General features: G+C 50.9%; 1 protein-coding gene across 3 annotated transcripts in view; it reads right to left on the bottom strand.

Annotated features, from left to right (window-relative positions):
- The window catches only part of CdGAPr (GTPase-activating protein CdGAPr), a 269,494-nt gene that overhangs the window by 136,959 nt on the left and 109,096 nt on the right, over positions 1–23,439 (bottom strand). Inside the window, exon 1 of one of the 3 annotated variants that reach the window (XM_050178970.3) lies at positions 20,288–20,786. The exons of the other annotated variants lie outside the window; for them this stretch is intronic. Coding sequence (XP_050034927.2) covers positions 20,288–20,329 — 42 coding nt within the window. The 5' untranslated portion in view covers positions 20,330–20,786. Of the gene's footprint in view, positions 1–20,287; positions 20,787–23,439 lie in introns of those variants that run through there. 3 annotated transcript variants of the gene reach the window in all.

The raw sequence follows: 23,439 nt of genomic DNA on the forward strand, positions 1-23,439 counted from the left end.
TATGTTCCGGCCAGGATGCGGAGAATATCGCTACGTCGTCTAGATACGGTAAAGCGAATTCTTGCTGTCCCCGCAACACTTTATCCATGAGGCTTGAAAAGCAGTATGGCGCGTTCTTCAAACCAAAACTCAAAACTTTAGGACGGAATGTCCCCATTGGTGAAATGAACGCCGCATACCTACTAGCCTCTTCTGTAAGTGGAACCTGCCAATAACCCCTGACAAGATCTAGGGTGGAAATAAACTGAGCGCTACTCACTCTCTCAAGGCGCTCCTCGATGTTAGGGATCGGATAAATTTGATCCTTAGTGATGGAATTAAGCCTGCGGTAGTCGACGCAAGGACGAGGTTCCTTGCCCGGTACCTCAACTAAAATCAAAGGGGAGGTATAATCACTCTCACCCGCTTCAATAACACCGAGCTGTAGCATTTTCTTTACCTCAGCCTCCATAATATCGCTCTGGCGGGGTGACACCCGGTACGCCTTGGATCGTACTGGCTCTGGGGAGGTAAGTTCTATGTCATGAGTAAGGACAGAAGTCCTACCAGGCCTCTCAGAGAACAGACCTTGAAACTCTTGTAAGAGCTGGTGTAGTTCGGTTTTCTGCTCAGGCGACAGCGATGCTTTACTTATTAAGTCACTAATGACTTGATCGGTGTCTTTCCTGTTCGTCACTGAGCCTAGTCCCGGAAGCTCGACCGGAAGCTCTTCTATCTTTCCCGCATCGGGAATTTCCTCTCCAGTATCTGGTGCCTTTAACGCTACAGGCTCAATTTTATCCCGTTCGGGCGTGCTCTGAATACCAGCTTGCTGCGCCTCTGACCCTTTCTCATCGTTCAACAACGTCGGCCCCGCAACTACCGCCTTTGCAGCGAGCTCCCGAACCTTCGATCTGGTTAAGGCCTGAACGCTAGCCTCACCAAACAAAAGCCCTTTCTCGCGCAGGAGGTGATCGGACCTGTTTGAAAATAAGTACGGGTACTGGGGGGGCAGCATAGATGACACTGCGGCCTCCGTCTCAAGTGCTCCGAAAGGTCCTTCAATAAGCACTTTTGCTACCGGCAGACACACGCTATGAGCTTCCACTGCTTGCTTAATCCATGCGCACTCGCCCGTGAACATATCGGGTTCTACGTAAGAGGGGTGAACTACATCCATTGTAGCTGCGGAATCGCGAAGCACTCGGCACTCTTTCCCGTTCACGAGGAGGTCTCGCATGTAAGGCTCGAGAAGCTTCATGTTCTCGTCAGTGCTGCATATAGACAAAAACACGACTTGTGTTTTTGTTTCTGGGCACTGCGCCGAAAAGTGACCCGGCTTCTGGCACGTATAACAAACGCGCGCTTGCCTCGTCTCGAACCGCTTTCTGCGTTCGGCTTCGGTTGCCGCCGTCTCCTTACGTTCGGTCGGACTGCTTTCACTCGCATCCGCACTACGTGTATCCCCCTTTGCTCTCATGGGTGTGAACTTCGGCCTCTCAAACTTGGAGCCAAATTCACCCTTTTGACCGTCCTTAGCTCCGCGAGCCCGACGCGTCACAAACTCCTCGGCTAACTCAGCGGCTCTAGCCACCGTACTAACGTCTGGCCTATCCAAGACCCAGTACCGCACGTTCTCAGGTAACCGACTATAAAACTGTTCTAGCCCGAAACACTGCAGAACTTTCTCGTGGTCACCAAACGCTTTCTCTTCTTTGAGCCACTCCTGCATGTTTGACATAAGCCTGTAGGCAAACTCTGTATATGACTCACTTTTGCCTTTCTCATTTTCCCGAAACTTCCGACGGAACGCCTCCGCTGACAGCCGGTACTTTTTTAGCAGACTCGATTTCACTTTGTCGAAATCCTCTGCCTCCTCTCTCTCCAAGCGAGCGACTACGTCGGCCGCCTCGCCGGGTAGCAAAGTGAGCAAGCGCTGTGGCCACGTTTCCCGAGAGAACCCCTGCTTCTCGCACGTTCGCTCAAAGTTAACCAGGAACAAACCAATGTCCTCTCCAAGCTTAAACGGCCGCATCAGGTCAGTCATTTTGAACAATACTCGTTCTCCTGCACCGTGTGCCTGACTTCCATTACGAGCGCGTTCCATCTCTAACTCGAGACGCTTCATTTCCAAAGCGTGTTCGCGCTCTTCTTTTTCTTTCTGTTCTTTTCGTTCACGCTCATCTTTCTCTTTCTGTTCTTTAAGTTCACGCTCATCTTTCTCTTTCTGTTCTTTAAGTTCACGCTCCTGTCTTTTTGCCGTCTCCCTCTCCTCAATGGTCTCAAGGCATTCCGACAGCTCGTCATCCTCAGCTTCTAACTCAAGAATAGCCCTTAGCAGTTCTGGTTTTCTGAGTTTGTCTGAGACATCCAGACCCAACTCTCTTGCAAGCTCCAGCAATTTCGGTTTGCGCAACGACTTCAAATCCATGGCTGCTCTGAATGCTGCTTTCTCTACTGCCTACTATTGTCTTGCCGCAAACTAACCCGGCAGCAACGACAACCACAATTACCAGCTCTGTTTCTGACACTAACAAAAGCCTGGCAAAACTCAGAAGAAAGTCCCGCACTCACCAAACCTCGCAGCCAAGACTTCAGCGCAGTCGTTCCGCTGCAGGCAACCAGTCGTCACACAGGGCTCGTTGCACTGCTCCCGGATGGTCGTTGTGCTGCTCAGCATACAGTCAACCGCATCTCTTCGCTGCTGGCCTCCGTTGTCGCGATCCCACCGCTGGCAACCAGATGTTGGAATCGCACCGCTGGCACGAGTTGTTGGGGTCTCGGTGCTGACGCCCGTTATTGCCAATGGGTCGTAAGCCCCAAGGGTAGCGTTGGCCTGGCGGCCTGTGGCACTGGAAGCATCCGAAGGTCCCGGCAAAGCAAGAGAAGACTGGTAACAGAACAACTTGTTTATTCTAACATAGCAAAAGAGCGGCCGGTCAGGTCGACCGAAGTGGAGAGACGGGAGAGCACGTAACTCAACAGTACAAATCGGAGCCTCTCTCCTGGCGTCCGGGGGCAGCTGCTCTTATACTCTCGGCGTCGCGGTCCAAAAGGGAAGGTCACGGGATGAAGGTCACGGGATGAAGGTCACGGGACGGCGGAGCATGAGCCCACGACGGCGCGCACGGTCGAGCCGAGAGACCTGCTGAACCGAGTGCAGTGACGCATCGCCAACCCGCCCACACGACGGCGCGAACGGTTGAGCCGAGAGACCTCCAGGCTCCTCATTCGGGGAACTCCGCTCCCCGGCTGCCGCGCTTTGACAAGCGAGGGCACACACACACACACGCACACACGAAGACACGTGGCACTGAAACACGCCTGGACACGCTTGGCGGGGAAGCGTTGCGGCGGCGTCGCACGGGCCAAAATGTCCGCCGCTTTGAACGAAGCCCCGGCGTCCGTTGCATCCGCGCCGGCATTACCGCGCGTTGTAGGCGAAACGTAACACCACCGAAGCGGTATTGGGTATGTATACAAGGTGTATACATAAAGGAAGTAGAGGTGGCTAAGAAACGATGCTGAGATGATGTGAGGAGGATTGATATGCAAAGATAATGAGTTCGGAGCGACAGTCGTCCACGAACTTGTGCGGACAAATAAGCAGATATGAAAGGCAAAGACAAGTTGTAAAATAACAATAGAGAGACAGACCGTTAATGACACCCCGGGATTGCAAACCGTGTTCGGCTGGATATGCCTAACTCCACGCACGCTTAGAAACCAAATTTTAATGTAGAAGAGTAGTGTCAGGGCGGTGCACGTGTAATCAAAAGCCCCTCGGGCGGAGGAAGCTTTTCCACTGCTTTTCTCCAGCCCACTATACTCCCTACAGCATTTAGGAATTGCACAAGCGTATTAAAAGCGCGCAAGCAAACGCATGCCGCTTCAACAAAAATACGGTATAGAAAAGTCGCACGAACAAGTATATACTAAAAGTCGCAATCGCGAGTGACCGCGGGCCTCATCCTCCAACGAATAGTTGAAGCGATATATTGTTCGCAAGACGCCGCGCTGAAGCGACGCGCATGTTCCTGTCAATGAACTTGTGAACTACATAAGCGACGTGAAGACAACGCCGATCGGAGGCGTGCCTTCAGTCCCCCTCGCTTCCGCTGAGGCTTGGCCAATCAACGCGCGCACTGAAAATTATATCCCGGAAAATGATCGATCGCGACGGCAACCACAGATATACGCGAGTTTTTTCCAAGACCTGCGACGGGCCCGTGTGTCTAAACGACCCTCGGGTAGAACGTGAGCCGTCTAAAGCGACGTTGGAACAGCAAAAGGCCACCATAACGACCACGGTGGTTCTGCAGCACACGTGCCATCAGAGAGAGCCCTCGGGAATCGCACGGCCGCCACAAAGCACACAATACGGGCGGTTGCGCGTAGGGGTACAGTCAGGGGCTAATGGTGCCATTGACTCGCCCCAGGCAGCAGTATGGCTGAACAGCCTCGGCTGAACTAACCCCCCCCCCCCCCCTTTCACCTTCCATCACAAACCACCAAACTCCGTTACTCCACCGACAGCATCGGCTCGGCCGAAACAGCGAGCGGCCACGCAATCGGCAACGAGGCCACCGCGCGCTCCCGCTAACGAGCCGATGCCGAACCGCACGCCTCGCCAGCTGACGCACACGGCAACACAGGCAACGTTCCGAGTAGCCAAGCGGAGAGACGTTTCGGGCATTTCGGGGCGCTGAGAAAGCGGCGATCGCGCGGACTGTGCTTCAACCTCGTTTGCTTCAGCGGGTCCGTCACGACGGGGAAACACGAGCCGCCTTTGTTGACTCGACCAGCGCCCAAGGCTGCTCGCCGCTGCAGTCAGTAGCTGCGCCGCAGTATTGCATTATGCAACCGGCGCGCTCGCGTGCAGCCAGACAGGCTGCTTCGCTTCCGGCGTAAACGCGTTACGAACGCACGTCCAGCGTATAGTTGGGCATGCATAAGCAACAAACTCGAGAGAGAGAGAGAGAGAGAGAGAGAGAGACATAGCGTGCACGACAGCGCCGTTTGGGTCGCCCTCATCAGTGCGTGCGGCCAAAAGTGAAAACAAGGGTCGACTCAGAAACAGACACTGGGAGATAGGAAAGGAGGAAGGAGTGAGGGGGATGTTAACCAGATGCAAGTGATCCGGTTTGCCACCCTGCCCGGTGGTGGAGGAGAGGGTGGTAAGATATACGGGATGAGGAGACCGAATGAAATGAGAAAAGAGTTAAAGAACCTCCATAATTAGCGTGTCTCTGCTCCTGTATGGATGCTCGACAGACACTTGTGTAAAGGCTGCGCGAAGCGGTGGAACAATCCGAATTCCCCAACAGCAGCTGCCACGGTGGTTGCAGTTTTATCAAGTCTGATAAGATCCCTCACATTCTGAAGCCCCTGAAAGTGCAGTTGAATTGAATTCTGGCGTCTCAGGTGCCATAACCACGATATGATTACGAGGCACGCCCGTAGTGGGGGACTCTGGATTAATTCTGACCCCCCGGCGATATTTAACGTTCACCTAAAGCACGGTACACGGGCGTATTTGCATTTCGCCCGCATCGAAATGCGGCCACCACGACCGGGGTTCGATCCCGCGCCTTCGGGTTTAAAACCGCGCAACGCCAGCCATAGCCGCTACGTCACCACTGCCGGCACGCGAAGTGATTTTATGCCGTTCGTCGCAAGAATATAGGAGCTAGCCATTGGGTGCATTGGGTTGGTTGTTTTCGGGTCTTACGGCTCACCCGCTGGTCGCAGTATATATATATATATATATATATATATATATATATATATATATATATATATATATATATATATATATATATATGTGTGTGTGTGTGTGTGTGTGTGTGTGTGTGTGTGTGTGTGTGTGTGTGTGTGTGTGTGTGTGTGTGTGTGTGTGTGTGAGAGAGAGAGAGAGAGAGAGAAATTCTAACATGCTCTTTCGGCCCTGTACAGTTTTCGTGTTTACGTAGCTTACCTTCCATGCTGCATGTTTATCAGTAGGTCAAGCTACCTTCGTTCGCCTAGGGCCCTTGTGGGTAAATGCAATCGTCATGCCGCAATTCTGCAGTTCTATGAGTTTTGCAAGTGCCATATTTTACTCATTGGCGGTGATTCCAAGAGCCCGCTGACTATCACAAAACACGCAGTTCTTGCACCCTTCATTTGTAAGATAACATGCAACACAGCGGATCGCTCCATAGATCGATTAATCAACTTGATCGAGGCTGGCGATTCACCCAACGAAAGACCTTAATCGCCGCCCAGCCATAATAAATATGGTCCCCCATGAGGCAAAGGCAATTTCTCAAATCGAATCTCCCGTCATAAATCACAAGGGCTAAGCTCTATTACGCGTGCCCTTGGGCAATTTCGTTTAGGTTTTAATGTATCTTAATAAAGTTATGCAGCCTAAGAAAAACTGGCGAGACCGCTGCTCACGAGCGCTGCTGCAAGCGACACAGTGAATTGAAAAGAAAAGCAATCATCCCCCTAAAAACGCTGCAGTGATCTACAACGCTGCACTCAAAACTTTCTTAAGGAGTGCAGACTACAGTTCCACAGAATGCAACTCGGTAGGGTATGGCAAAAATCACTTCACAAGCAAGAAAACAATATTAAAGGAATGGCGCTATCGGCCCACCCCGGCAACCTCGCCCGGCTTCGCAGATATCGGTGCGTTTCCACACCTGGGTACTCGTCGGCACTCGATTCTCTGGGCTAAGCGAGATGCCGTACCAACCAGCACCATTCGCGGTACGCGTCGCGAATGCATTAAACTATATAACTAAAACCCCTTTAACGAGAACTGTTACGGAAACGCCTTTAATCAGATTGTTCCCTTTGGCAAGCAAGCATCTGCCCGCAATCGGGTTTGATTGCGGAAGCGAGCACGAAGGAAACAAGAAACCAATATCAAAACAAAAATCGCATTAACACAAATACTCGCGCGCCCGCCCACAAACACAAACAAACAAACAAACACACGCAGAGAGAGAGAGATTGCAACAATACTTCGACAGAACAAGAGTGCCGCAGAAAGATGAATAACCTAGAACATCTCAGTGAGGAACACATGTGCAGACCATCCATTTTCCTTCACATTTAAGAAACCAATTAGGCGGCATACGTATCCATGCTGGCTCTTCGCAGCAACTAGAAGTGTTGTTGTCTATCGGATGCGGAAGCCCAAGGCGAGAAGCAGACAGTAAAGCAGCTTCGCGTGTCACCAGCAAGGCCTTAACCACGAATAACACCTGCGGTCGCAGTCGATAGAGCAGGCCACAGAGAGAGTGTACGTGCGTGTGAGCGGCCAAAACAGAGAATGAAAAGCCGCTACGTTCGCGAAGGCGCGACCGGAGGTCAAACCGACAACAAACGGCCGAGGCCGACCGTGCAGCCGCCTTCGCCTCATGCGTTCTCACACATCGAAGAGGGAAGCCAATTTGCGGAGCGCGGCCGATTGAAACGTCTTCCCGAGATAAAGTGGCTTCCGCCGACCGCCCGACACACATTACTTATCTCGGCGTCTGTACGCTCAATACAAATGCATATGCGCGTCCGGTTGCGACGCAAAAAGATCCGAGGACTTAAAGCGATCCCTGCGTTTCCGAACTCGCTCACCGCGACTGCAGCAGGCCCCTCGCTCAGCGGACACTGCCACGTTCTCAAGAGCAACGTCATCTTTGCGATGCGCACCACACGTGTATATACGTTGTACTCGTCCGCTAAAACGGTGCATGTTGTGGCCTCCGAAGCACGTGCGTCCTACGCGGAGCAACGACATCACCTCCGTCATTCGGCACATTTCTCATCTGGCGGATTCAATTCGCTTTGTCCGCACCTCATGCCGCTGCGCCTTCCTGACACGCTTGCCGCAAGAGGTGGAGCGAGAACAACTGAACTGAAAACGTTCCTCGGCACCAACCTGACATCTTCAATCGCATGTCTGTGAGCTACGTTAGCGAGGGCTGAAGGTTACGGTGCCCATTGCGGATGTTCTGAGCTATATGTGCCTGACTCTACCCTTATACGTTCCAGTATGGTGTTGATCCCGAAAAAGAAATGTCCAGTTTTCACCTCACTTAGAGTCCTTCTCCAGAGACAGGACACAAATACGAAAGGAAAAAGCTGTAATAAATAGATAAATTAATCTGAAACAGTTAAACACCCTTGCTTGTTACTTTAAGAGCCAAGAAGCCCCACGGGAGGCAGTAGCGGCAAGTGGGACACTGACACGGGAATTCTTCCAGCGAGCGTGTGTGTATATATTATGCGGGCACACACCGCTAGCTCGCACGCGCGCCTCGCGATCGGCGCGCATTAATCTCTGTCGCGTTCAGGTGCGAAGGCCGCGCCAGGCAAGAATCGCGTCGGGCGCAGCCCGGCCCTCCGAACGTTACGTTGCCCTCACGCGCGCTGCCGCTGTTGAAACCGTGCTCGCACGCGCGCGAAGCGTTCGCGCGACGGGCGACACAAGGCGAGCGGAGGTCGCGCTTGCGTCGCCCACGTGCTCGCGGGACGCGGAGAAGCACGTGTGCTGCTGGTCTCGCCCCCCCCCCCCCGTCCTATACGCGCGAGTAAAACGAAACGCCGTCACGGCCACCGCGAAGACGACGACGACTACACGCGATCGGTGCGAAGAAAAACGGCCTCGTCCGACTTCGACGAAACAGGTGGTCCGTGCGACGAGCGCCGCGATGTTTGATCGAAACGGGGGATGACAGCAGCGCGGTGAACGCAGGCTACGCCGAGCAGCCCCGGCAACAAAGCGACGACGACGACGACGAAGCGCGTGGGCTCGGTGCCTCATGCTCGATGCCCAATTACACGGCGCGAACAAGCGAAACGGAAACAGAGAAAGGAAAACGAGGTTAAATAGCGCGCATGTATGTCGCGGTCATTTGATCGCACGACACGCCTGACTAGGCTCGCGGTCGACTTTCAGGCGCCCAGCTGTTTTCAAGGACGATCGATTGAGAATTGAATACTACATCGCTTGAAGCGTACCGCTAACGTCCCGACTATAGTTACCAAGCTCATTCGCCGGCTCTAACTCGCGCCTGCGAAAAGGCAAGGGCGATAGCGGTAACGGTACGCGGGGGCGCTATATATGCTATATATACAAAACTTCCTCCAGTCAAAATTTACGACGCTTATTCAATGCAAACACTGCTGCCTGCACGAGCAGGCCGTGGATTCGCAGAGTACGAACAGCAAGGTCGTCTTTTCCACTTTGTAACAATTTTTCGTCATAGTTTTCATACTAACACAAACGTACATCTATCCTCTCAATGCAATAAAAGTAACTCGTTTCGCTTACGTGTTCCTCTATTTTAAAGGGAGACTAAAGAGAAAACTGATTTCACCTGCATTTGCAAATTACCCTTCCAAAATACAAAAAAAAAACGCCGCTCTTACTGCAAGAAGACGCTTGGTAAATCAGAAAACGCGCGATAACTAAAGACGGGTGGCGACGCCGCCTGGGATTTGCCGCACCATGCATGGCCCACCGTGACGTCAGGAATTTAGACGGAGCCTGTTAGGTCTTAGCTGATTCTTTATGAGTAAAAATTGACATTGTATTCTAAAGGAGTCAAGGACTGAACATGCATGGCAAGTTTGGAAAATGTTTAAGGCTAGTAGCGCCGCTCAGGACGAGCAAAAAAGGACAGAGGTAGGGGTAATCAAAGGGAGCGGAAAACAGGGTTTTGATTACCCCTACCTCTGTCCTTTTTTGCTCGTCCTGAGCGGCGCTACTAGCCTTAAACAGTTATGACATACCAACTCGCCCAAACTGCCACGCTTTTAAGTTTCGAAAACTTTCACCGAGCCCAACGCCGTCCAAATACGAAAATGAATTTGAAATCCGTGACGTCACACTGACGTGCCGGCTTTGAAATTCGAAAACATAAACGTTGACCTCCATTTTCCTTTCTGATAATCAACCTACTATTGCGAAATTAACGACGATAGAGTTCTCAAACAATACTTTATCCGCCTGACTGATTTAGTGTTTTGCTTTAGCGTCCTTTTAAAACGCTTGCCATTTTTACGGTTGCATAACATGAACCGTTCCACTAACGATTCTTATACCGTATGATATCTCACTTTATATTTGTTGATTTTCTCTCTGGCGCTATTTCTTAACTGCATGCCCCTCGCTATGCGGCAGGCCAACGTCGTTAAGCCTTTGCTTCTTTCACTGTATTTGCGCCTTGTTTCCATGCGGTTCCTCGCAGCAAACAGCGGTTAGTGCGAAACAGTTGATTATATACGAAAGCGAGGAAACCTGACCTCGTCTGTTTGACAACATGCCAGTCAAAAGGACAAAAGGTACTGCGAAGAGAGAAAAGTCTTTAGGATAAGAACGGTCAAAACAGCAGTCATACTGGGAAAATCAAAGAGTTAGCGCAGCGAACAAAGGCTTGAGGGAGAGTAAAACTGGCGCTTCTTCGCTGAATCAGCAAGCTTTCTTCTTGACCCTTCTTTGACACCGTATACCGCGAGCGTCACGTTTTCGTCGACCTTCCAGATGAATGCTTCTCTTCCTCTGCAGGTCTAGCTAGACCAACGGCTTGACAGATGCAATAAAACGCCAAGGGAACGACGCAGAGAGATAGAGAGAGAGCATAGCAGAATTATGCCGAAGCAACGGCTAGCACAAACCGTGGAAAGGGGTCGTATCTCAATTCCAAGGTTTGCTGACATCGCTTTCATACGCGTATGCCAGCGAAAGAAACGGGTGAAGGACACTTGCTCATTATTTATAGGCGTCCGACGCAGTGGTGAAGTCTCATTTATTGCCAAGGCCTGTTTTTGCATGCAATTGGAATAAAAAGATAGACATAAAACTTGTGGCAGAGTGGTGTCTACGTAAGCGAGCAACTCATTGGCATAACTTTGGCCACTACGCGATGACCCAGGGTCGAGGCAAGTCCTTTCGCTGACTTGCCAGCGCTTCCCATAGTTGCGAGGAGCTTAGCTTCAAAAGAAAGGTGGACGTTGAAAAAAAAAAAAACGCAGGTGCCTTTTGCGTATAACGCTTACACAAATTGCCTGGTCACCACTGCACAGCGCATCACAAATGTCCGAGATTTTCACACAACTTATAAGTCGACTGCATCCCCTCGCAATTTGAACAGCTTCTCAAGAAAATACGCAGCCCAACAGAGTCAGAGGCATGGAGCATTTGGAGCCATGATTTTTTCCCAAGGCTGAGCAAAAATATCCAGGAAATGAATCTTCCTGTAATGCAGCCACACTGCCTGTGCGAGATGAGCAACAGCAACAGTTGGTGGCTTCCCACATGTCCGTGCCCACGCTATGCGTTTGTGCAGACACGCCGACTCGCTGAGTATGCGGCGAGACAGCGCAGATCAGTGTCAGGTGACCTGAAAAGCACAAGAACATCTGTATCGGTCGGTACCGCTTTAGGCGTCCCAGGAACCTTCACATAGCTTTACGCAGATGGTTGAAGCCTCTGCTGAAGTACACGATCGACAAAAGCTATCTATGCAGCTGCTTATCAGGGAAGCGGGATAGGGGAGCCGTTCTCGTTCCAGAAGTCCATGCTTCTGACCCGGTTTCCTGAGCAGCACGTCCAACTAAAGTGTCGCCTCCGAGACCATCGACGCCTTGCAACTTTGCGACTCTGCATCACAAGGCGATCTCGGATGCCACGCAAGTACGAACATGCGATCCCCGCTGCCTGGGACGCACGCGCAAGTAGCGCTTTCGACGCCCCAAAGTTAACAGCCGGCATCAAAGTTCGGACTCTTAAAGCGCGCACAATCCGTTTACCCTGAATATCACGTGACGAAACCGTTGCCCGAAGCTCGGCTTCTTTGTTCTTTGTTTTCTTTCTTTCGCTCCCGTCTATGCGCAACCGGCCTTGGGACAAGAATGATCGACAGGCTGGAATGGAGTGCTCAAAGAGACGCCATTTTTCAACCGCGAATTGCTCAAGCGCAGCGACAGCCCGACTTGATTACACAGCGGAGCTGTCGTAAGGCCTTCCTAGGAAGTTCTGGTTTTTGTCTCGTAATGCTAGATTATCCAGGTCTGAAGATTGATGAAAAAAAGACCGGTGATTTATTGGTGTCTCTCCTGCGACATGCTTGCTGTTTGCCCGCAATTAAGAAAAGGGGCCAGAAATACTGGCCTCACCAAAGAGATTGCGAGCACTATTCAACCTTCCAATCGGTGCCCAACTGCAGGAAAATGACAGCTTTGAGGAACGAATCAGCGCGCACCACCAATGCGTCTTACTTCAATTTTTCAATCTTTCACCGCCAAATGATTGACACATGAAGCGGAGTGAGACTTCCAGCAGTAATTGAAAATTCCAAGGAGCTTCGCTGTCGCGCTCGGGTCGCGCATTGTCGGTACAAGCCAGGTTTACACGGCGGTGCCCGGAGATAAGGCCGGAGCCTCGCGTGACAACAGATCCTCCGAGATTCAAGGAACAGAATAGCAGTCGGAAATCTCGGAGGTGACGACCGGGCCCAGGCTCGACAATGGGCCGCAAAGGCTGGAGAGAAGAATGGCGCGGTAAGAAAGTAAGCTGTGTAAGCATGCCGACGTCGGCACCCATCCGGGTAGACGAACAAAAGGGCTGCTGCGGCGGCAGCAAACAGTAAGCAGCTCGCGTAAGCATGACGAGCACGCGAGCACTTCTGCAAATAGAATCTTCAGACCCGGCACCGCTGTCACGGCGAACGGGCTAAGACCACTCGCCGAGGCCCCGTGCGGGCGTGCGCGCGGTGCGAGCTTTCTCTTCGCTTCTTCCAAGCCAACTGGTTCAGGTTCTCCTCCGCGGTACGATGGTGCTCGTCGCCTTCCTCGTACAACTTTTCCCGCCGTTAAAACGGTCGAGGGGGGGGGGGAGGGGGGGGCGTTGAGGAAGGGTGGCGAGTCAACGATCTCTCCGCTAACACATGCGCAAGGGACAGAGACGAAGAGAAAGACGAAGAAGCCGAAGTCACGTTTTCTCCGCTGGCTTCACTTTGTTGCTTTCCGCGTAGAAAACGCACGTTTTTTCGGAGCGTCACCCGTTCCACCGTTCCCTAAGCACTGAGTAAGCCGCGTACAAACGTCGTGCGAGCCAAGAAAGAAGGAAATAAAAGAAACGCTCGAAACACGGTCGGCGTGCGAGCAATGACAGCGGGCAACAGCGGACAAAGCACGCTCCTAGGTGTATGTACGCCAGGGTAGGGAACAGCGAGGCGCGTACGCATTGAGGAAGAAGACAGGCGTGACGAAACAGTGGCCACGACTAGTCGTACACAGCATGCGAAGCCGAAAGCGCGTCAAACCGCCCGCTCGCGCGAGACGCCGCCGCATCGTCCGGCGGAGCTTGTCGATGCAGTCGCGTCGGAGAAAACTGACCTTTCTCAACCCTTCGCCTTCTTCGAATAGTGGAGGGCTGAAGGAAACACAGAAGTTTCGCTTAAAGCCCTCCCGCCTTCCCCGATCACCCCGCACTGAAGATCAGCTACGGAGGGACCGACCTCAGTTTCGCTGTGCTCAGCTGCCTGCTTTCTATGTTCTCAGTTTCGTCAAAACCACGCCCGACAAAATATACACGAGGGGCCTCTTCGCTCGAGACCAGTCCCGAGACACGAGCCACGCCGACATGCCAAAAGCGAGGTACGCCTGCAACCGTCTCGTGCAACCTACGCCGTCAAAATTTCAAACTGAAAGAACACTCACTCCTTTTACACGGCACGCCGCACAAGGGACACTCCATGCTGCACACTTTGCCGCGACTAGAAAAAAATAACATAAAATAGAAGGAACAACGAGGCATCTCCAACTCGCCCCTTCCGGATACATCAAACGTATCTCTATATATAAGAACAGCGAGGCCTGTAACAGGTCTGCATAGCCGCCAAACACAGAGGGAGGGGTTTCTATTCACACGAACTGAACCCGGCGGCGGTTCTTGTAACAAAAAGAAAAAGAAAGAAAAACAAAGTCCCAAGGTCCCTACATGTCGCATCCTCCCCCCCCCCCCCCTTTTTCCCCACCACACACGCCTTACAGTCGCGCTATGTTCTCGCGTGTACAGAAGCCGCATTTTCGCGCAGGCTCTGCCTGCAGGAACGCGCAATGGATCCTAGGGACGCCGAGACGAAGACTCGTAACCTCGCCAACGCGCCACAGTTACCTCTCTCCCTCTCTCTCTCTCTCTCTCTCTCTCTCACACACACACACATACACACACACACATGTACACACACACACACACACATGCACAACCACACCGGAGCCGTGAATCCATGCCCTTCCTCGCACAGCGGCGGATACGCGAGACCGGCACCGGAAGCGAGCCCGCTCAACGATGCGCCGCTGCTTCCGCCCAGCGACAGCGGCGCGGTTCCGGTTCGTGCACACGCCGTCAACCACGATCCAGCGAGCGCCCCACTGGCCGCACCACCGACCGCGCTGGTCTGGCTATCTCTCTGGTCGCTGCTGCAAGAAGACTGAAAGGAAGGCTCGAAAGTGCGCGGGAAGATAACGAGCCGGGAACGTGGCAGTGACTTCATCAATGTTCGTAAGTGATCTAGGCGTGCGCACAGTAATATACGAGGTTTCCCGTAACGCTCCTTTTATCAAAAACAGACGCGCGCAGTGCGTGCCTGCTCTTGCGGTTGTTCGCGCTCATTCGACGTGCACAACTCATTTTAGTTTCCGAAGTTTCGTGCGGTAGACGTAAAATTTTCCGAAGCGGAAGGTTTTCACCCCGAGGTCAAAATTCCTAAACTTGTCTCGTGTTTCGAGCCAGGAAAGAAAGAATAAAGAAAACGGACATGCGTAGTGCTGCCGGATCGCATTGTTCTCTCAGGCTGCCATATCTGGCGCGCGCAGCGAGCTGACAGGGGGCCGGAAAAAAATTTTGCACACGGAGGACGCGCGGAACATACGGCAGGTAATTTGAGTCTCAAACTGTCATAGCCACTGCACTCAAACGACGGAGGCTGTAGCGCTCACAGTTTCGGCAGTAAAAGTTTCCTAGCTGAAATGCCCCTCCGCTTTGGAATTGAATCCTATACTACCGCCCCCTTGTATCCTCCTTCCAAGATCTTTCAAGACTCCTCCCTCCATGCACCGCGCACAAGAACGCGGGCCGCTCGACGGTGCCTAATGAAATGCTACGGTATGCATGCTCAAAAATCTATATGATATGGGTATTATTCGTGCAGATATGATACGGGCTACGTAAGAATTGTGATCACTTGCTTCACAAATAGGTACGCAAAACTTAATTTTGACAATGCATATAATTTTGGTCTGTGTGCTTTATTCTTTTCTTTTATTAATATTATATCATGCTGATTTTTAGATTGAGGACTTTTCTAATGGTCCGTTTTACGATGTCAATATCTTTGTCTCGCATAGCGCTTTTAAATTGTGGCAGAAATAGCTGCTTAGCCCTGTATAATGATTCTTTTATTGGCGCTATACCTTTGCTACAATAAAGCACTCGGCAACAGGCAACTTCCTGTCTTCAGTATTGTCGTTGCAACTTAGTCTTTTATACATACTTGAAGGGACACTAAAGCAAAACGCAAAAACAGTTTAGACGGATCAAGCGTTCTTCAAAAATTTCGGAATAATAGGTTCATTATTACAAGAGAAAATTAAGGTCAAAGTTCCGGTTTTTGCATTTCGCGCCGAGAGCTCACAGCGGCGCATTATGTGAGGTCACGGATTTCAAAGCACTTTCTTTTTTTTTACGCCACATTGGCTCAGCAAATGTTCTCGAAACTCACCATGTTCAATCTTTCGCTCCTTTAGAACTCATTTTGATAGAACTGTAGTCTATCTCTACCACTAAAGAATTAACTAGGCCTTAAAAACGCTGTGGAAACCCATGACGTCAGAGTGAGCTGGTGCGGGAACTTCACGGAGGCGTCGCCACCTGTCTTTCCTTATTGCGCTTTTTCTGGCTTACCAAGCTTCTTATCGGGGTAATAGTGCTGTTTTTGATATTGTAGACGGGTAATTAACTCAGACAGAAGAAATTATTTTTCAGTCTGGCGACCCTCGCACAGTCACTGACTGTGGACTCTTCTGCACAAAACATCTATCAGCAAATCAGTGGACCCGCCATTGCCGTAACACTATCGTCGTCGCCTTGCCGTGATCGTCACACACTAACTCGCCAGCTCACGCACACAATTGCTGGCCTTGCGCAAACACGTTTGTATATTTGGTAATGCTCGCTATTTGGTAACGATGCTCGATATTAGACAGCTCCGTCAAAAAATTATTCGCATTATATGGGCTCCCACGGTGTGTGGCATCTGTTTGTATATTAAGTAATGGCGTCTGTTTATACCACTCCCGCTCTGCGTAAGCGTAGAGGGGCATCACAAGGCTACCGGGACAGCAAAGGGAAACAGAAGGCTAAAACCGCCAGAAAGTTATCCGTCACAGCCGTGGCCTTGAGACGTACTCGCGAGTGAGCATCGCAATGCATTTCCTGGGTCTTACAGTAAGCCTAGTTAAATACCAAACTGTGTGCCGCAGGCCTGTTTCATAACTATTCGATGATCGGAGACATCGGTAAAGCCCATGTGGCCGCCGGCTTTCACCCGTTAACTGTTTACAAAATTATCTCGCTCGACAAAAGTCCGGATAAATAAATAAATAAATAAATAAATAAATAAATAAATAAATAAATAAATAAATAAATGAATGAAAACAATTCGCAGACTAGGGCCTCAACTTCTAACTCATTCAACTGCGAGAGCAGGGGGGGGGGGGGGGGGGGGGGTATTCTGTAAAAGTGCACCTAGTGGACTGCCTATTTCGTCCGCTCCTGATTGGATGCAGCTGTATGAGAGAGGAAGGGACAAGCGGCCCTAGCCAATCAGCAGCGGCCGAAATGGACAGTCCACTAGGTGGACTCTACAGAATACCCCCCAGTAGGCTTTCGCAGCGAACACCGCCATCTTCTCAAGAGCAACTTCGCTGCGATGCGCCAATGTCGTCTTCGTCCGAGACGATGCATATATATATATATATATATATATATATATATATATATATATATATATATATATATATATTACTTGCCGTGGCCTCCGAAACACATGCAAAGACACAATCACGGATTCTCAAGAGTCCGCGTGGTCCAAAAAAGCTCCACACAAGAACTGCCGAGCATACAATTGCGTAGTAGTGCAGTGGTATAGGCGCGCCCGGCTTTCGAATTCACATTTCGTCAAGGGCTTAGTTCGAAGCCCCTATGGTGTCAGTTATGGACAAATATTTGTTCGTTCTCGCCACATGATACGGTTGAGGGCGAGAAGGTGAATTCACGAAGTTAACAGCGACAGCAAAGCGGAAAGGACGGACTCATTCGATATTTCATATGCTCTAGCAGTATAAGGAAAAAAGAAGCGAAGCACGCACACAAGGCAACCGTGTAACTGAGGAACAGTAATTGGCTTATATACTCTACACTGCCGCGCTCATGAGGAGTAGTTGTGCGCCTTACGTCACCCGTGTTACGTAACATTTGTGGCCGTGCGTATCCGCTGCCTAGAAGGAAATCCTGCAACTACGCAGATCCTGCAGCCCGCCGCATACATCGCGGTAATGATATGGAACGGTGCACAGAGCCACCCCCAAAACACGCGCCGAATAAAGGAATGCAACAAAACAAACAGAAAGATACAAGGACAAAGAGAATTAAAAGCATACATATATTGCGGAACTTTGCACACACATACAAAGTGTGCTCAAAAACTACGGGTATGCCTTCACCGAAAGTTTTATACAGGATGGCAGCTTGAACAAGCCGGTATACTGCGTTTTCATTGTATACCAGCGCAGCAAGCACAAATGGACGGACACGAGCGCTGAAGTGAAACCAAAGTGTAAGATCATTTTCCTTTTATCCCGTACATCCATGCATTGATTATGTGCACACGTGTATTAAAGATAAGGATTAGGCAACCGCACGAACACCTCGGAAGAAGGCCCAGATAATTATTTCAATATAGAATAGTCCTTCGTTAAACGAAATCGCTTTATCTAAAATATCGCTTTATTCGAAGTTTTCCGCGGTCCGACAGCACTGCATGCAATACACAACGCATTATTCGAAGTTCAGTAGCATCGGATTACACTTAGTACGAAGCACGAAACTGGAAATGGACCAGAGACGGTTCATGGTAAACATTTGCGTTTCTTCCTGTCAACTTAGTTTAATTGAATTCTGGGGTTTTACATGCCAAAATAAAAATCTGATCATGAGGCACTCCGTAGTGAGGGACTCGGGATTCATTCTGACCACCAGGGGATCTTTAACCTGCCCCCAATGCACGGGAGACGGACGTTCTTGAATTTCGCCGCCACTGAAATGCGGCCGCCGAAGCAGAGATACGATCCCGCGACCTCGTGCTTAGTAGCGCAACACCATAACCGCTAAGGCGGGTCCTGTTAACTAGGAGATGAGATGATCGCTGGAAAGGTAACTCAGTTACATGGCGGCCCATCCATCACGTGTTGATTACTGTCAGACTATGCGGCTATGGAGCGCGGCTTGGTTGTAATATGCCTTTGTTTTACGCACGTACACGTCAATATCCGCTTTTAACGAAATGCCGCTTATAACAAAATTTTTAATTGAATATGTTATAAGCAGTGCTTATTGTACAACTTGTGTCAGGTTTCGCGATGACTGACGCATGCATCCAGAAACACTCTGCAGTCGCGTCTCAACCAATCACGCTCTACCCCTCTCCCTCCCTCTCTCTTTCTGTCTTCGAGCACTTTTTTTTCTTCTTTTGTGTGAGTTTTCTTACGCAGTAGCATGAGTTCGTGAGGTAATGCGCTGAAATGACACAACGTTGCACAGTGGCCTTTTTTTCCTCTCCACCCTGGCTGACAACGGCGTGTTGTGCATGCCTGGCGTACGGATCTTGTTACGCCTGACAAGCACAGTCGTTCCACCGCATTTACGCTCCTCACACGCCGCGCACGCTGAAATTCCTAGGTGTTTGTACATGACCTGGACGCATCAACATTTTACTGCCATTCGTCTAAGCGCCGGTGTTTCCAGCGCTTTCAGCGTCTACCGCAAAACCAGTTTACTGTGAACCTGAATACAGTACGACTAACACTGTCGTGATGACGAATTATAATAGACATTACCTTTCCTCCCCGGTCGTCTATAAAACAGTTGGGTACATCAACCTTCGTCAACTGCATATAACACGCACGAGACTTAGCTTTCTTATTAACAAATCCAAGAAAGATAACTATTATTATACCTATGGTTTTACAGAATTTGTTTGTTGTTCAAGAGCGTAGAAAAGTGGCCCAGTGACATCCACTGACACAATACGTCACATATCTTATACTTGCTCGCATAGAAACAAAACTTTATGAAACCAAGAGAACGGCTGGGCGTAAAAGACGAGCGTCTCAAGAAAAACCGAGAGGAGCACTGCGCCTCATGGGGTCGAACAATACAACTGGTTATTGAACTAAACTGGCATATCACCGGCGTAAAGAACGAGATAGGAAACACGAAAATGACATTAAGGACGCTTGCCGCGTCTTGGAGATGTAGAACCAGTACGCCATCACCCCCCCCCCGCTTTTTTTTTTTTTTGTCTTGTTTTGTGCCCCGATCAGCTCGATGCTAACGCGTTAAGTATCAGTACAGCTAGTACAGAGTTGCCTCTTTGACGTCTCAATGCCACCGTACCGCACGTTGCACGCTGGTTAAAAGACAGTAAGTGCTCGGCTTTCCTACCTAAACTACCAAAAAGCGATACCAGGGCGTACTTATCTCCTTAACGCAACGCGTTCCTGCACACGCAGCAATCCTTGCGCTGAAAAAAATCGATTTTTTGGGTGTTTGTCCCATATCTACATCCAGTATTAGAGGCTGCTTGTACTCACCGATAAAGTATGTTTACACATCTACAACTCAAAAGAGTGATAACGAACTTCCTTCACTGCAGGGCCCGAGAACGCTCTAAAATTTGTCTTGGAGGGTATGTTTTCGATAAATCATGGGAAATAAAACTGTAAGAATGTATAGCCGCAATTTGTGGACGACGGGACGCGTTTGCCAGCGCCAAGATGTAAGAAAGAAGCGGACAGAAAGAAGAAGAAGAAATGCTCCGTCTGTTGAATCTCTCCCGTCTCCTGGCACTGGCCAACGCTCTTCCTCGGACTCCAACCACAACAGCGACAAGGCTCACAGTGCTCGAAGAAATGTGCAAGCCGGAGCAAGTGATGAACAGAACGAGGTGGGCGGTCTCCCCGCCGTCATACTCACGCTGACGCATTGGAGCGCCAGCTCGCTCCAGCCCGATGGCATCTCTCCGGAGGCGACGAGAAGCGCTTCCCACTCTGAACAGCGGCCGCTGACTCACAAACAGGGGACGAGGTCGCCGCTGTAGCTCACGAGGTGGTCGAAGAAGCACGCCGGAAGGTGGTTGGACCGCGGGGAGCCATCGGCTCGCACGACAGTGACCAGCAGGAGAGGCCCGAAGACACGCAGGCGGGCCCGCTCGGACGCCGCCGATTTCGCCACCACCAGGGCGGCACGCACCACATCATCGGCCGAAGGGAAAGGGGCACCGCATAACCGAAGGCCAGACTGACCCACACAAACCACCGCCGATGCCTCCGAGCAGAGCACTGGGTAAACGGACACAGGGCGCGAGCACCACAGAGCCACGAGTGGACGGCCACTGGCGACGCGCGCACGCCGCTCACGTACAAAACAGAAGGCACGGGAACACGCTCGCCGCCGCCGCAGCAGCAGCAAAACGGGCGCCGATTGGGGAAGCCAACACTGGGCGCTGCCGTCGCCGCCGCGATGCGCGCGTACTACTACGACTACGTCGAGCGTGGCTACGCCGATGAGTGGAGAGCGCGACTACAGGCACACACGCCGCCCGTTTCGCCGGGGCCGCCGCAGCCGCGCGCGTGCGTTCGCACACCCGCGTGCGCGTTGCGTGTGCTGGGACGCGCCGCCACGCGCCGCCACTTGCCGGACGAAGGCCAGAGAGCGAGGGAGGAGGACGACCACGACGTAAGGCGGGAGAGTGAGCGAGCTCACAAATCGATCGACGCTCGTAAGGAACCCGCGCGTAGTGCGTGGGCTGTCCGCACCATCTGGAGGAGACGTCTAAAAGGACGCGGACAGCCCGATGCCTTGGCGTCGTTACGGCAGCGCTCGAGGTGACAAGGGGGAAACCGCGACAGAGCTTCAACGACGCAGACGTCGGCTTCATCTCTGCTTTTGGGGGAATGAGGCGCTTCGCAGCAAAAGCCGATATCTACATAACTTCAGCGCTTTGACGATGGTCGATCAAGGTTCACTCCGTGAACTACAGCCCCTACGCGGTCTTAGTACAAATTCGAGCGAATCATGCTGAAATTTTGAAATATTCACTTTTAACATTCGTTCGGCCATGCGTGGCCATTCCTCGGCGACGAAATAACGCTACTGCGGTGTAGCATCAGAATTGGTCAGCTCAGTCATCGATGGATAACCAACCATCCCGCAGCCGTCAGCATCTCGATTTCTACGGAGGCGAACTCGCCCAGCGGGGGGCGAAGATGTTCGCGCGCGAATCGTCGCCGGCGCCGCCGCTTCTTTTGTTTTCACAACGCAGCACGCGCGCACGAACAGAGCTCGTTCTCAAGAACGGGGCCACGCGTAGCCGTTCGTTCACCTCGCGGGGCGGCGCAAAACGTCCTGCCTCGTACGCGCCGTAACACCTTTCCTGCGTTTTGATAGGGTCTGATGCAGCAATCTCGCAATCACGCTCACACCGCATGTGAAGGCGCTGCGGCGCGATACGCTGCGTACCGCCGGCGTAGCGTTGCAACTTTCAGCGCGCAAATTGCGCAGCCATACGGAAGCTAAGTCTACGTAAGAGTAAATTGCGCCGTCATGTTACTCGTGTAGAGCGCCTTCCTCGCGGAATGCTAAATCTCAAAAGTGGCAGCACCGAGTTCTAAACTACTTACCCCTATTTTATGGCACACATACACATACGAGCAAGCAATGTGGGGCACAAGGTCCCTCAACGTTAAGATGAATTAAAGGTACGAATGTACGCTAAAATAAAAATATATATATATTGCTCTGTTCACTGCGCTGCCTGCGCGCGTACGCATGTGTGAATATCTCCTCGTTGCGTGGTAACTCAAATTCTAGAGGGCTTGTTTTCGATAGCGGCTGACATGCCTTCATTATATATAACTACTTTAACACACTGCCAATGCAGCGTTCTTGATTCCAAACATAAAGGACGGAGGGAATTGAAGAAGCGCGCTTCTCCCCACAAGGTCTCATTATGTGGGGAAGCAAGCTTTAAAGGCATTACCCACGTACGTGCAGACGCGTATTCAATATAGTACTAATGCTGAGATGGTTGGTTGATGGCTAAAGGCGCGTTCAACAGCTGAGCTTAGGATGGAGGCAAGAGGAAGCGCCCTTGTACTCTTTATTTACAGTCCGTACAGTGCCCGTAGGACGTTACGTTTAAGGGGAATAAAAGCCTTCAAAATAGAAAGAATACATATACAAAACAAGACGCAGATTGATAACAGTTCACAAAACTTCAGAGAACAATAAAAGATAGTTAATAACAATGGGTAAAATGTACTCACAAGAGGTTCAATATTAATGACAAAGACAGAAATAGAAGAAATAAACGAGCACTAACACTCACCAGGTTGATCGAAAAGAACATTCTGAATTTTCTCCCTTTTGTTCCTTGTATTCAGTAAAGTTGATAAGCTCACCTTAACCATATACTCAGAACCGTGCGGTGGGCGAGTCTTCCTCATGATGTGTGACACCGTAAAGCAAGCTTTCGATTACGCATGTACACACAGTCGTGAGCAATATGCGAGGGAACAGCGAATTAGCTTTGAAACAATGATTGCTCGCGAAATATGTATATATTAACATATTATTTCTTAGCTGTCTTCCCACTCTGAAAGTCTCTGAAAACGTTTAGGCAGGCGCATTGCTCGTGGGGGTACATTCTTCCTGTATATTGCTACCGACCCGTCGTGGTGGCGTAGCGGCTTTGGAGATGCGTTGCTAAGCCCGAGGCCATGGGATCAAATCCCGGCCGCGGAGGCCGAATTTCAATGGGGGCGAAATGCAAAAATATCTGTGTACCACGCACGAGTGCACATTTAAGAACCTTAGATGGTAAAAATGATTCCGAAGTCGCCCCACTTCCCCGCCCCCCGCCGTATGCACTTCAATCCATTTTTATTCTTCTCTGAATTTCATTGGCAAGATCAGGGTCCCCTGTGAGTAAATGACTCAGATAAAGCCTCTGGAGGCTTACTGGCGATTCTGAATCCTTGTTGCCTCGCCAGGCTATTGAACACTATCTTTGTCTTCTGCGTGTTAACCTTCAACCCCACTTTTACACTTTCTCGGTTAAGGTCCTC

The sequence above is a fragment of the Dermacentor andersoni genome, chromosome 5 (assembly GCF_023375885.2).
Source record: "Dermacentor andersoni chromosome 5, qqDerAnde1_hic_scaffold, whole genome shotgun sequence".
Taxonomy (NCBI): domain Eukaryota; kingdom Metazoa; phylum Arthropoda; class Arachnida; order Ixodida; family Ixodidae; genus Dermacentor; species Dermacentor andersoni.